At 45.3% G+C, this 15,264-nt stretch overlaps 1 protein-coding gene across 1 annotated transcript in view; it reads right to left on the reverse strand.

Moving 5' to 3' along the window:
• The window catches only part of Tnfaip8l3 (TNF alpha induced protein 8 like 3), a 38,854-nt gene extending 24,175 nt beyond the window's left edge, over positions 1 to 14,679 (reverse strand). Inside the window, exon 1 of the mRNA XM_021226829.2 lies at positions 14,397 to 14,679. Coding sequence (XP_021082488.1) covers positions 14,397 to 14,448 — 52 coding nt within the window. The 5' untranslated portion in view covers positions 14,449 to 14,679. The remainder of the gene's footprint in view (positions 1 to 14,396) is intronic.
• Positions 14,680 to 15,264: the final 585 nt, after the last annotated feature.

Genomic DNA, 15,264 nt, shown 5'->3' on the forward strand with positions numbered 1-15,264 from the left:
TTTCAAACCACAATAGGCACTTTGTCCAGAGTAGATATCAACAAACACCTTAAGAAGTCAGAAAATAAAGGGTCAGAAGGCAAAATATAAAAATTTATGTAGGTTTTAAATAAACACTTAAACTGTATCCATTTAAATGTAAAGACACAAAAAAAAGGTTGAGATTACTGTGCCTGAGTAGTCAGTTGGCTGGTTCCTAAGCTCTGGAAGCTCCCCATGAAGGGGTTGTGGAGAGTTCCTTTGTTTCTGAGACCTAGCAAGTGTCACAATGACTTTGTTTCATCTTCACACTTGATGGATGGTTTAACTGGATCCAGAGTTCTATTAAAATTCGTTCACCCTGAGTGTGTGAAGGACTTACATTGTCATCTAGCTCTCAAGTTCATGTTTTAAAAACTACTGCAGCGCTCGGGTCGTTTTTATTCTCTGGTGGGTTAAGATCATGATTTCAGAACCAGTCTCTAGAACTGGCCATTGCACTTGGAGTTTCTACTCCTTCTCTTCTATTTCCACTGGAGGGCTTATGAAGGTGTGTACGAACCCAGGGTCAAGAAAATGGGAGGGCCAGAGATGCTGTAGGGGAAAAGGAGACAGTGCTTCTATAGCAATACAAAGATTTGAAGTCTGGGGCTGGAGGATCACAAGTTAAAAGTCAGACAGTCTGAAACACAGAATGAGACCTTTTCTTAAAAAAAAAAGAATCCTGGGGGAGGGGACACTGACCAGATGGTTCATGCGGTGACAGCATGTGCTGTCAAGTCTGATGGCCCGAGTTCAATCTCTGAAACTCACGTGGTGGGAGGAGAGAACCAACAACTGCAAAGTTGTCCTCTGGCTCCCACATATGTGCCATGGCATGAACAAGCAGTCAGCTGCAATACCGCTTACCCTGACTTCCTAACTGTGGGATCAGACATCCTAGTCTTTGTCCAGCCTTGATTTTGCCCACACTTCATCCACTGTCTCCAGTTTATGATGATTAGACAGACATGAATATGTGAGACAGGGGAGGTTTACACATACAAAGCAAGGCTTCTAACAGCTATAGTCCCAATCCTTATGAAGCTTTCTTTCTTATTTATTTATTTATTTATTTATTCATTTTGATAGCTTCTCACTTTATTGTCCAGGTTGATTTCAAACTCCTAGGCCCTAGTAATTCTCCTACCTCAGCCTCCCAAGGGCTGGGACTACAGGTACTTATCACTATAATGAGCGTTCGAGATCATTTTTAAATGTGTATATGTATTGTCTGTATGACTGCATGCTGCATGTGTGCAGGTTTCCTCAGAGGCTGCAAGAGGCTGTAAGACCCTCTGGAGCTAGAGTTACAGGCAGCTGTAAGCCATACAATCTGGGTTCTGGGCGCTGAATTCAGGTCTTCTAAAAGAACAGCAAGTGCTCTTAAGGATGCGGCCATCTCTCCAACACCAAAGAGTTTTGTAAATGTTTATTCTTTGAAAATTTCATATATTTATACAAAGTATCTCCATCATAACCACAACTCAATTCCTCTCTCCAACATCCCCCTTCCCCTTGCCCCTATCACATCTCCCTTCCAACTTCATGTCCTTGTATATATTTTTTAACACTCTGAGTCAGTTAGTTATACCCATACAGGCATGAGGTTATACACAGGGATATAGGAAACACCCCCCCTCGCCCTGCTGTGCCCACATTCCTAAAAGAAAGTGACTCTTCCAACCCCAGTAGTCATCAACTGAAAAGTCAGTATCTTTTCAGCTAAGGGTGGGGCATCAGGAGGTCATCCTCAATCCATGCTGGGATTTTTAACTGACTTGAACTAACACAGATCTTGCACAGGTGCCCACAGCTGCTGTGAATTCACGTGTGCAAGAACCATGTCATTTCCAGTGGACAGCATTTCACAACACCCTTCCCCATCTTCTAGTTATTACATTCTCTGTGTTCCCTCTTACTCAGTGTTCCCTCGGTCTTAGGGAGGATTGATAAAGATGTCTCACTGTCTTAGTTAGGGTTTCTGTTGCTGTGAAGCGACACCATGACCATAGCAACTTTAATGAAGGAAAGCATTTAATTGGAGCTGGCTTACAGTTTCAGAGGTCTAGTCCATTATTGTCATGGCAAGAAGCAAAGCAGTGTGCAGGCAGACATGGTGCTGGAGAAGGTGCTGAGAGTTCTACATCTTGATCCTCATGCAACTGGAAGCAACTGTGACACTAGGTGTAGCTCGAGCATAGGAGACCTCAAAGCCTGTCCCCACAGTGACACACTTCCTCCAACAAGGCCACACCTACTCCAACAATACCATACCTCCTAATAGTGCCATTCCCTATGGTGGCCATTTTCTTTCAAACCATCATACTCACTCATAACTGGACACTCACAGTTGCTTATTTTTAGCTCTTTAGGCAGAAATTCATCCCTAGAGATAATTTTATAGAGAGTTTTTTTCTTCTCTGTTTCCTCCCTTTTTTATCCCTGGGCCTTGTGCATATTAGGCAATTCTCCACCAGTAAGCTCTGTCTTAGAGAGTTCTTTAAGCTCTAAGCTTAGTGAGCTTTTAACTGCAAAACAAAACACTGAGAATGGTTGGAAACATCTCCTTGCTCACCTGTGTACCTTGGCCCATCCTGCTATTGGGGAGAAGAAAGCCTGGGTTGGGGCATTTGGGAACAGCTGTGAGTATATACACTACTGGTCTCAGGAGGAGCTGTGTGTTATTCTTAGCCCAACATCTGCTTCTCTAGAAATTTACCTCCATCCAAACCATTCTTTGTAGGTGGAAGTTTCTGTCCAGCTCAGTCCCACAGCCCTTCAGTCCCAATGAAACACACAAAAGCTAATATTAATTATAAGCTGTTTGGCCTAAGGCTCAGGCTTCTTATTGGCTAGCTCCCTCTTAATTATTAAACCGTTTCTACTAATCTGTGTATCTCCATGTTGGACTAGGCTTAATGGTGATGCCCAGGTCTCTTTCTTCCTTGGCAGTTACATGGTGTCTCTTGAAGACTCACTCCCTGCATTCTTCTTCCCAGAATTCTCCTAGTCTGATAGTCCCGCCTATGCTTTGCCTGGCTACATGCTGCATCTTCATTGGCCAAAACAGCTTTATTCATCAACCAATAAGAGAAAAATATATTCATAGCATACAGAAGGACATTGTCCATCAATTCTTCCCCTTATACTCTCTGCTGTCTTGTTTTAAAAGTCATGTTGGTTATATTCACTTATGAATAATAAGGTAATTTCTTCTGCTTGTTGTAGTTGTTATTGTATGTGTGCCTGCACTAGTGCCGTGAAGTTGTTTTCTTCAAGACTGAAACATTCCACCATGCAGGAAAGTTCCTCAGGGCAGAAATTAAGCAACTCAAAATAGCTTCAGGAAGTCCCAGAAATTCACCAGGCTAACTGGGTCCCTCCCTCCCAGGAATAAAATGGCTGCTGGAGGTCACTCTCAGGCAATTAAAGTGCAACGTTTCTGAGACCAGTGTAGCTTCCTGGGAGAAGCTCAGACCAACTGAGGCACCTGGAAAGGACACTCTCGAGTCCGTTGAACTGCCTGCAGGCTGGGCAGTGTGCTTTGTTCCCAGCTTTGTGAGCTGTCATTCTTGGGTGGGACTTGGTGATACAGCTGTCTTTGAGTCATTTCTTCCCCTGTAAGTAATCCCTCCCATACTGCTGTAAGTAGCCCCAGGTCCACCAACTCCAACTTTGGTGGTGTCAGTCGTGGGCTCCCTATCTGGGGTGAGTAGACATGCGTGTTGTGTCTCCTTGGGAAAAGTCTTCTCACCCAGGGCCTCACCAATGCTAAGTAAATGTTCTTACTCATGGGCCACGCCTTGGTCCCTAGATTTCGTCTTAGTAAGCAGGGGACTAAGTGATGGAACTGTTTCATTTGATTTCCACTTGAAATCTAGATGAGCCTCTTTGCATGGAGGAGAGAGTTCTCTCTGGAGTCTATTATAATTTTATAAATGAAAATGCAAAGATAAGCCATTTTCATAACATAAACTGATAAAGTAAGTAGAGACAAGAAAGCCTGGCAATTAAGGAATACTAATCCTTAACAGTGATTGACAGAAATTTAGAACTGCTTTAACGGTGCTGGTAAATACGAGTATTGCTTTTTCCTACCAGCTTCCTGAGAGGCTGCCTTTGTTTGGCAGGCTAGAGTAGGATGGGATGGAGCCAGAGGGACTGTAAGGTATATTGGGCCTTCAATATGATCTCTTATTTCCAAGATGCACAATAACCCCCTGAGTTAGATTTCTATCAAACTGCATCAGAAACAGATACTATTTCTATGGATTTTACTCACTGTCATACAACTCCTCAGTGATGAATTCGTTTAAGAATGATGGAATAATGATGGAGGTGACAAGCCTATAAGCTAATGTAATCTTGCGATACCAAATTTAAATGCTCTTTTCTCCCATAATTGTAAATGTAATAAAACACAAAAGCAAAACATATAAATAAAAAAACTGAAGATGAAAGTCAGTCATGTCATAGTTAGAATAGAATTCAAGGAATGAGAGACGGTCTTGGACAAATGTGGCCAGAGTAGGAAACCCAGAGAAGATAGGGAGGTGAGGTGGGGTTCATTTTTGTCAACTTGACACAAATTTAAATACATGCTGGAAGCAGGAACCGTTGTTAAAGAACCCCCCCATCAGATTATCCTGTGGGTAGGTTGTTGAGCATTGTCTTGAATGCTAATTGATGCAGGAGGACTCAGCCCACTGTGAGCGGCACTATCTCTGGGTGTATGGGGATGAACTGCATAATAAACTGAACACAACCTTGTATGCAAGTCAGTGAGCGACATTCCTCCGTGGTTTCCACTTCAAGTTATTGCTTCTAGCTCCTGCTTTAGTGTCCCTCAGTGGTGGACTGTAACTTACAAGCTACAACAAATCCTGTCTTCTACAAGTCAGCCCCACCCTGAAGGAAAGGACAGCTTCCCAAAGAGTAAGGCGCCCAGCAAGAATCAGGATGGAGATCTTGCAGGTCCCTTCTTGCCCCATTCGTGGCTTCCACTGGGTCAGGAGTGGGCTTTTCTGAAAGCCACTGGGATTGTGGTGTTGATCACAGCAACAGAGAGCATGCTAGAATAGATATTGGTATCAGGGATGTAGTGCATTGTTCCGAAGGACCCAACCAAGTTGTTGGGGATGAGGGCTGTGGAAGTATTTGAAACTTTAGGCTGGAAGTTCTCAGGGTTAGTGAGCTGTTTGGGGGAACTTGGAAGAGAACACAAAGAACATTGCAGAGAATGGAGGCCTGGCTTGTGATGTTTGAGAGGGAGGCAAACACTATCAGGGCTGTTCCTACGATACTATGAAGTGAGAATCTGTGGTTTCTAGTCAGTTGAGACTGAAGAATCAAATGTAATTGACAGGAGGCCAGCACCACAGAAGTGAAACCTTTGCTTTATTGAGACAATTGATGCTGGTTACCTGGGACTGAAAATCAGCTGCCATTAAGGTAAAATCTTGGGATTCCATTCTCAAAACAAGCATGCACAAGCTGTGGTCCAGTAGGGGACAAGAGACTCATCTCAAGATGGCAGCAGAACTTGGCACGGTATTGGCTTTGAAAACATGAAGCATCATAGGGAGAAGTTGAAGTCTGGCCGTTGGCAGGGTCAGACTCTCTAAAGGAGACCATTGGTGAAGGTGCAGCCTTGTTGCAGTGGAGACTCCAGATATTGGAGATGCCAGGTCTGAGAGAAGTCTGTCAAGGAGCTATGGAATACAGCCACCCCAAGCCTAGATGATAAGCTGTGTGTTGCGGATGTGAGAACTGGAGACATGGAGCTGCCCAAACCCTTTGGGGCCCAGAAAATCTTGAGTGAGCCCCAGATGTCAAACAATGAGCTACATGGAGATACATAGCTGGACCTTATATTTGCATAAGTGTAATTGTTTCCATGGATTGGTTTCTCCCTCTTGGAGTAAGAAAAAACTTAACTTTTTTTTTAATTTCATAGGCTCATACAGTTAAAAGACTGAATATTTTGTAGGAATGCTAAATTTTTAGGCCACTGGATTTTTTAAGGCTGTGGAACTTTTAGATTATTATATTCTTGTTGGTTTTGTATAATTGTTTATACAAATGGATCAAATGGAATATCAATTGTGGAAAGTTTAAGAAATACCACCATACAATGACACTTACAAATTCAGGACTTAAAAACTAGGGAATAGTCAGTTTATCAATCTAAGTGATAACTCAAATAACATGTAAAAGAAGGGATGAGAAGGAAGAAAAGGCTGTGGGTACTGTGCATGTGGTGTAAATTAACTCCACATGGAATACAAGAGCTTGTATAAAGGCTGAAATCTGAATTGTAAAATTTTGAGGAAAAGGTGAACTCCTATTGAGAAAACTTAACAACCCCTTTTCATTAGTTATATATTCAAACGTATCCATGACATGCTCTTCCAAGTTCTTAACAGGCAAAGTAGGCTCTCAACATGCACTTAAACACAGACAGCTATACTGTGTTTTATAGTATGATAGTAACATGAGATCTTGGTGACAGACAGGCAAAGAAAGGTTATGGTTTAAAGTGATATGTCTGTATATTGAAGTTGACAAGGAGTACATTATACTGGTTAGTTTTTGTCAAATAGACACAAACCTGAACATAACTTGTGAGGAGGAGATCTCAGATTTAGAACTGCCTCCATCAGATTGACCTGTGGGTACGTCTGTGGGGTTTCTTAATTGCTAATTAATGTAGGAGAGCCCAACCCAGTGTGGGTGATGCCACCCTTAGGCAGGGAGCCTGAGCTGTATAAGGAAGGATGCTGAGGAAGCAAGGATAAGGCCAGTAATCTGTGTTCCTCCATGGTCTCTGATTCAGTTAGTGCCTCCAGGCTCCCCTTGATGATGAACTGTAAGCTACATAGATACTTTCTTCCTCCAGGATGCTTTTGGTAGGTGTTCTATCACAGCAACAGAAAGCAAACTAGGACACAGGTTTCTGTCTCAGACCCTAGAATAACTACAATCCTTTGTTTAAAAAACACAATTATGTGTGTTTTTAGAAAAGCAGATTGGAGTAAGAGGACCTAACATACAACCCAGTTCTCAGCCTGCCTGGCCATGCAACCAGATGAGGTTTGGTGTCTGGTTGTGTTTATATCTGCGAGTAAACATTAAAGAATAGGAACTCTTGTTCTCATATAAAACACACTTTCCAAACAGAGCCATTTTTTGTCTTCCCGGGATTGCCTTGGGATAACTATTTTCTTTGGAAAAGTGTGTCTATTCTTCAGGTCCTGTCTAACATTCCTCTTTGCTCTATTCTCACATGATGTACCTTGAGCTCACATTCCTATGACCCCCCAAAATAATGCTCCTAAAAGTAGTAACTACAGTGCTAGGAACCCAAACCTAGGCTGTAAGCTCCTTTTCTTGGAAATAATCCAGTTTTGGGCATTCTGTTATGGCACCAGAAAGCAGACCACTAAAACAGCCTTCACCAGCCCACTCTATATAGCCCATGTGGGCTGATCCTTGTGTGTTATTACTAATGCAGAGGATGTCTGTAATATACAGCAGAGCGTGTGGAGAAACAATGCCCTAACTAATAGAGGAGGCTCAGTTCTCAGGGTTCTGGGTACCAAGAGAGCTGAGCAGGATATGCAAAACAATCTAGTGACACCCGTCCCTCTAATACATGGTCTGCCTGTGCAAGAGAACAGGTTTTGGACTTAGGCTGGCTTCATTTCCACTCACAAGCTGGACAATCCTGAGACAGTTTCTTACACTATGTGCCTCTGTTTCCATGCCTAGAAAATTAGGCTATTGTAGTATTTAACCCAGAAGGATGGTTAGTTTAAGATTAGATGCCACACCCCTAAGTAACAACATCCCTAAGAAATTATAAAGACTTATATAAAATTTAAAAAATAAGCACCTCCTGTCTCCCTTTTGTTTTCTAATGTAAGGTCCTAGCTTCTGCTACTACAAAATCCCTAATCCCAGTCTTGCTCACCACCTTTCTTCATTTTATCCAATAGAAACCAAGAAAGCAGGATTCAAAGGTAGCAGGAAAGAACAGCTGCAGAAACAGCCCTCTACGCTCTTCCCCTATCCCATTCCTATTTTACAGCCTTCCAGCTGAACCCCAGGCCCCAAATTGGGAACACAAAACACACACACACACACACACACACACACACACACACACACACACGTGTGCTCACTAGTAACACTTTTTTCTGTCTCACATGAAAAGTGGATACCTCTACCACACAAAAAATAAGCTTTGGTCTCCCACAAAACTGTGTGTTCCCCCAAAGCTGTGTGCTCTCCCAAAGCTGCATGCTCCCCAAAGCTGTGTGCTCCCCCAAAGCTTTGTGCCATTACTAAAATCCATCCTTTTCAGACTAGAACTCTTCCCAGAAAGCATGCTTTACTTCTGAAACAGAATCTAGCAGCCAGTGGCTGTCTCTGCGGTTTCCCTAGTTTAAGTATTATTGGACACCACCAAAGTGTCTCCTTTCCTTCCCAGAGAACTGAATTATAAAATCCTGGTTTCTATTAGGGTGTGTCCAGCACTCTCTGTGCTGCCAAGCTTTCCATTTTTATAGTCTGTACACGGGTAGATTTTCCATGAACGGGCTCAAATTTACTCCCAAGCAATGATGTCTAAGAAACTCAGTAAGCATTTAACCAAAAAGAACATTTCTGTTGTAAAACAAAAACAGTATAATTTTATGCCTCAATGTACACAGGAGCAGAGAGGTATTAATCTTATATGGCTTTTGTCTTGGGAGGGGCTGTTAAATGAAGTTTATTCTTTAAATTCTCTCCTTTTTCTTTCCTTCCCTGCCTCCCTTTCTTCCTTTTCCTCTTTATGGTGTTGGGAATCCAACCCAAGCACTTATTCATGCTAGGCAAGCACTCTACCATTGAGATAAACCCTCAGCCCTATTTTGTTCTCTACAGATTTACATAGAATACACCCTGAACACCTACCTACACAGACATTTATATAAAATAGAGGCCAAGTAACTGAGAAAGTAAACAAAATTATTTATAAATTATTTATAGAATACCTTTCTAGAGATTTAAATGTGGGTTGAAGTGGAAGCTAGTGGTAACTGTGGAGGAGAATGAACCCATTAGAGAAGTGCTAACGGAGAGTATGACAAGAATCTCATGTGACCAGCAGGTACCATATTTTCTTACAGAGAAAAATAGCATAGGAAGTGGTGTCATATGTACATATTCATGTACACTATTTCAGAAACTTCTGTGAGAACAAACTGTGTTGTCCCCACGTTCCAAATCCTACACTACATCCTGCAGAGACTGCTCAATTTCACAAGATTCTTCTACCTAACATGACTGCAAACAGCTTCCTCTCTCCCTTCCCCTCACCTCTTCTTCCACAGATACTGAGCCCATAAGAAATTCAAAACCAAAACCAAACTAAACTGACCCTCCTCCTGCCAACTTATACCTCAGTCTGGTTCCTGGAGAACCAACCCACTAACCGTGCATGCATATATGACTCTATCATTCAGCAACCTGCCACTGGGTTTAGGGCACATAGGTAGTGTGGGGTGGGTGATACAGATGAAAAAGAGTCAGCTCTAACTCTTAGGGAGCTCGTGAATATAATATAGCCCAGAATAGGAACAATCATAAAATGTTGAATATTGTGGCCAGTGGTTAGGAAGAATACAAAGGAGACAGTAAGGGATGTAATCCCAGGCAAGAGAGATGTAGAATCTTCATGCATTATGGCCACTAGTATCTCTAACCTGCTTCCCCAATGCAATGTCAAACCCTGAAGGACAGAACAGACTATGTTGTCTCTCTTCACAATTCCTCATAATTTCTAACAGAGTTCAATACAGTGTAAAAATTGCCAAGCAATGTGAACAAAGCAGAAGACAACACAACCAATAGTTCTACTGTATAGGGAAGGCTTCTGCCACTGGTCCTGCCTTCAGTGTAAAGCTCCCAGGAATTTCCTCCAGATGCTCAGATGTCAATCAAAACTTCATCCATAGCATCTGAGACTATGCAGAAATGCAAGACAAGTTCCTGACCATCAAACAGCTACAACTCATTGTGTGGGCAGGAGAGAAACCAGTTCAAGCTTCAAAAACAGGAACAAGAAAAGGAACTTGGCTAATGGCCAAATGGTGCAGCATGTCCAAACCATCCCTGCCTTTAGCTGGCCAGTTCACTCATCACTAATTTGTCTTCAAAGAGTAGCTAACAGCCTCCACCATTAACCTAAAACTGGGAACCAGCGGACCCCTAAAACTCATAAACACACCTGCAGAGTTTACCTTAGGTCTAAAGAAGAAAAGACCCCTCAAACAAAACCCCACTGTCAAGTGCCTGAAGGACCATGAATCTGGAGAATGTTGCTGGGGTCCAGCATCAGTCCCCAGCTTGTCTCTGCCTCCAGGGCATTTTCATTCAACTGTTCTGCTCTCATCCCAGCTCAGCACACGCCGCCGCCGCTGTCTCCCATCATCTCCTTTCACTGCTTTGGTGCAATCTGTAGCTAACTTCTGCTGTTTCTAAAGTACCATTTGCATCCCTCCTCTGTCCTGCATATGTGCCACCAGCCTCTCCAGTGTTGAGGTCACACTCTGAAAACAGAGTCTCATCTCTGCAAGAAGTGATGTCTGGTGATGGTTTTCTGTTGGCCATGTCTGTCTAACAATCCTGGGACACCCCTTCCCAAGTGTTTAAGACCTTCTTCTAGATAGCCTACCCTACACTGACTTTGTTTTATTTTCTGAGATCTCCCAGAATCCCAGCTGCATCCCGTTTACCTGTCCCTCTGCTCAAACTATCTGGCTCCTGGAGTGTCTGTCTCCTCTTGACAATTTACTGCATCTACCTAATGCTTACTACATGGACCAAGCTGAGGATCCAAAGAAACAGGAAAGGCAGTTTGGGTCTGCCATTTTCCCAGTTCTTTTTTTCCTCTAGAAGCTCCCATCTCACATGGAGACTCCATCACACGGAATTGCTTTTCTGCAATACTTCTGAAGATACAATCAGCATGACTTTCCTGGGCCAGGGAGTTGTTGGTTCAAGCTCTTTTGCCTTCAGCTGAGAAGACAGACTCTTGGCTTTCCAAGCCAGAAACAAAAAAAAAAATTGGTATTGCTAATGCTACTCTCCTGTTGCTTCTTAGGAATGATGCTCATTCCTTTTAGAATTAATTTATCAAGCCCTAGGATTTCCCAGAGATGGATGATAGATTTGCTGAACGGAAAACTGCCAAGTTGGGCCTTTGGAGTGAATCCAGTGTTCCATAAACTATGCTGCTTTCCTAATCACATAAGGGACCACGAAATGACAGACAAGAAAGAGATATGCAGACAGCAGAATGACATAGCAACATCACCCTGTGCCTCCTGGGACGTGGGGAGATTTCTACATTATCATCCTCAAACCTCTGCTCCACAACCCTCCTGAGCCAGGGTGTTTGTTACTCAATGAGAGACAACCCTTAAAAAATGGGAGGAGCTTCTACAGAGTCTCGGAAAGCAGTAAAAAGCAAGTAGTCAGTCGGGCGGTGGTGGCTCACGCCTTTAATCCTAGCACTCGGGAGGCAGAGGCAGGCGGATCTCTGTGAGTTCGAGGCCAGGCTGGACCGACAGCCTCCAAAACAATACGGAGAAACCCTGTCTTGTAAAACCAAAAAAAAAAAAAAAAAAAAAAAAAAAAAAAGAAAGCAAGTAGTCTATGGAAACTGCCTCACTCCTTGCCATCAGGGGACCACCACGGCAAGTTCAAGAGGGACATGAATGCCTCCTGCCACCTGGACAGTGTGAGAGGTTTATGGAGTGAGAACAGCATTAGGAAGAGACTGCCACTCCTTTTCCACAGTGCTAACTAATCAGTGGAATCATGATAATTATATTGAGTATGTATATATACATATATATATTGCAATTTTGCAATTTTTACTCTACAAAGCACTAGGATCAGTAATTAGTGGGATTCTTAGAGATAATCCAACTGGGTAAAATGACAGCTGCCACTTACTGAAATGGCCAAGAACACTTTCCCGGTGTTAATTACTTGATCCTGATAGAACCGAGGTTGGAATGAGAAGTAAGTAACTTGCTCCTGAGAGAGACACTAAAGTCTTTCTCATTCTAAAGTTTATTTTTCTTAACCTTCTACAGGGCATCCTAAGTGCAGAGGAGGCGGCGGTCCTCACAACTCAACTCCCTCCAAAGCAAGCATGTGTGTGTGCACAGGAGCATATAGTCTGCCATCTCTCCCAGTTACAGACGCTCACCGGGAGGAGGTACAGGTCCACGAAGAATGCTGACTTCTCCTTAGGGCAAAGGTCAGCCTCTGTGGGTGAGTGTCTGTCATTTCGGCTGTACCTGACTCTGCCACAACAGTGTGCACTTGACAGGATGCAAGCAAAGCAAGAAGCAGAAACAGCACCGATTCCGGAGCTTTGTCACAAAGGGAACACTTACAGACTGAAAATAATGAGTGAGACTAAATGTCATTCAGCATAATGGCTCATGACATTAAAATAAATGTTCAAGTCGTGAGATTCAAGCACACAAGGAAAGAAGTGACTGCAGGAAACAGTGAGGTGCAAACAAATGGTGACAGCTTGTGGGAGCTGGCTGCCCTGCTCTTCCGGGCACATCTGACCTGAGTGACAGAGTCCTTCTCACACAAACTGTCAGTCCCTTGGACAGGCAGGGGCGTTGGGAACTGCAGCAGGCTTTGGGGTGGGCACAGCAGGATGTATGCCACTTGTCCCCTTTTCCTCTAACCACCAGGAGTCCTGGAGGCTCCCTCCCCTCTCCCTCGGTCCTCCAGCTTCCTTCCACCCACAGAACAGGTTGGTGGACCATGGCAAAGTTACTGAGATTGCTGAAGTGTCAGGGACAACATGTCGGGTGCCGTCTACCACAAGTCCTGGAAATATACTTAGATGCTCACAGATGCCTACTAAATACACCTATTGGATCACACGATTAGAGAAGATCCAAAAGCCACCTGTGAAGCAGAATGTTGGTGCCTTAAAGTCATGAAAACACACATGCATGCGTGCATTTATGAATGACAGTTACACATGTTACACCCTGCAAGAGTCCCTGGCACAGTTACTGGAATCCTTACACCCTCCCTTTCTGCCTACGTTGCCCCGTGAAACCTACCTACTCTAAGTTGAGGACCATAGCCACCCTGTGAGGACTAAGGGCAGCTCAGAGAGGTAAGTCCCAGGGCCCATGGTGGCTAGGAGTTTGGGCAAGTCTTTTAGTAAGCCTCTACCTCTGCAAAATGGAGATTAAAAAATTAAAAACAAACAAGACAACCCCTTCCCCCAGCTAGATGTCCTACCCTGATTCCTGAACACGCATTTCCTATACCCACGCCTGATCTAACTGGCCTTCGGCCAATTCGTCCCCACTGTTGGCACTGCTTGGAAAGTGTGAAGACTTGACTGTGTATAGGTCTGTGCTGGGAGACTCCGGGCAGGTGGTCACGGTCTGTGGAGCAAACAAACTTTCAGGGCTGTGCTAGGTGCACAGGACTATGATTGCTGATAGAAAGTGAGTGGTGTTGGAGCCTGGACCCCAAGTGGGGTCCTGGAGGGGCGGTGCAGGCTGGTGGAGGTGGGCTGAGCCTGGCGGAAAACAGACCCGTAGTTGTGGGCAGCTTCCTCCTGTTGCTCAGTACTGGGGAGAGGCGGAGGAGGAGGATATTCATTTCTCTCCTAGAAGCAGCCACCTATCCTATCGCTTCCCTAACTATTGATTATGAAAAGCCCATGGCGCCTCTTAAAGGGGAAGACCCGCTCGGCGTGTCACAGCGACTGCTTTAGGACCTCTCATCCAGGGCCCTCCTCAGCTAGCCAAGCCGCAGGGATGGGCCAGCACTTCTGCACCGGCTTGCCCAGCAGTTTGAAGAACCGCAGACACAAGCCGAGCCCAGAGCCATGAGCTCTGCCCACGGGTCTTTTCTTCCCACAGACTCTGAAGCATGACCTCACAGCCCTAGGATGGAGGACCCGGCAACACACGGAAAGTTACTTCCAAAGGGTTGCGCCGGTTTCCGAAGAAAACTACACAAGCCAAACCGCAGATTCCTCGGGCCCTCCCCCACCCCACCCATCAGTGAGCGCCAAGGCCGCCGCTGGAGACCCTGCCACAGTGCGATCCATGGGCAAACGTCCCTCCAGTCCCTCCGACGCACTTAAGTGCAGTGGGGTAGGAGGACGCCCCACAGCCAGTTTCCAGTCTCGGTCTGGAAGAGCTCGAGCTGCCGGGGGACCGGCCTCCTGCCCCGCAGCTCAGAAAAATACTCTCGATTTCCTGCGCTGGCCTCCCCTCTTTTTCAACCCCAGCCCTCCCGGCAGGCAGGGTTGCCCCCTTCTCTACCTGCTGCAGTCACAGGCTCGCCCTCGCTCTGCTCGCCAGAATCTGAATCCATACTGTGGGCTTCCGCCCGCGCATCCACCGCCGCCGTCTGCGGGGCGCTGGAGCCGGCGTCCCGGCTCCGGTGGCCGTGGCACACTCCGTATGGGCTGCAAAGAGTCTGGAGCTCGGACCGTGCAGAGTGGACAGTGTGTGGCCAGACACTAGGGCCAGGGGGTGGCTCCGCAGAGGCCAAGCCAGCTCCTGTGGCCCGCCCGCCGCCCGCCGGTGCCTGCACGCGAGGGGGGGGCAGGAGGGGGACGGGAGGGGTAGGATGTGAGGGAGGGGGAAGAGGAGTGTCCAGTGCCCCAAGGCTCCTGGCTTGAGATTAAGTAGCCCGGGTTGCTTTACACCCAGAGCCCTGGAATCGAAGCCTGGCAAGGTGGTCCGAAGTCCCCTTCTTTGGGTGTGGCAAAGTTTGCAAAATTCTTCAGAGAGAAAGCGCCTCTGACCATTAAAAAGGGAGTTATTAGGATTAGGGCTGTGAGACTGCATGCGTTTTAGTTCAACTTCATCCCTTAGACACGAGTGAAATCTCTCTGTGTCTGTTTCCTCGCGTGGAAAAGTGGGCAAATGGTCTTGCAGGGATATTGTGGGATATATAATACCGGTTCGCTTGTTAAGAAACAGGCAGTGGGCCTTATGCCTAGTGACAGAGTAAACAACTAGTCAGGTAGCCATAACTCCCGCCGTTCTTGCTCTTCTCCGCGTGGGCGTGGCCTGTGAAGCTGGTTCTCAGAGCTGGGCCAGGTCCCAGTCTGAGCTGTCCTGCAAGGCTGGACCCGACCTGCCAATCATTCTCCTGAGCCAATTTTTGCCTCCACCTTAGGAG

Source organism: Mesocricetus auratus, unplaced genomic scaffold (genome assembly GCF_017639785.1).
Source record: "Mesocricetus auratus isolate SY011 unplaced genomic scaffold, BCM_Maur_2.0 Super-Scaffold_100022, whole genome shotgun sequence".
NCBI lineage: Eukaryota > Metazoa > Chordata > Mammalia > Rodentia > Cricetidae > Mesocricetus > Mesocricetus auratus.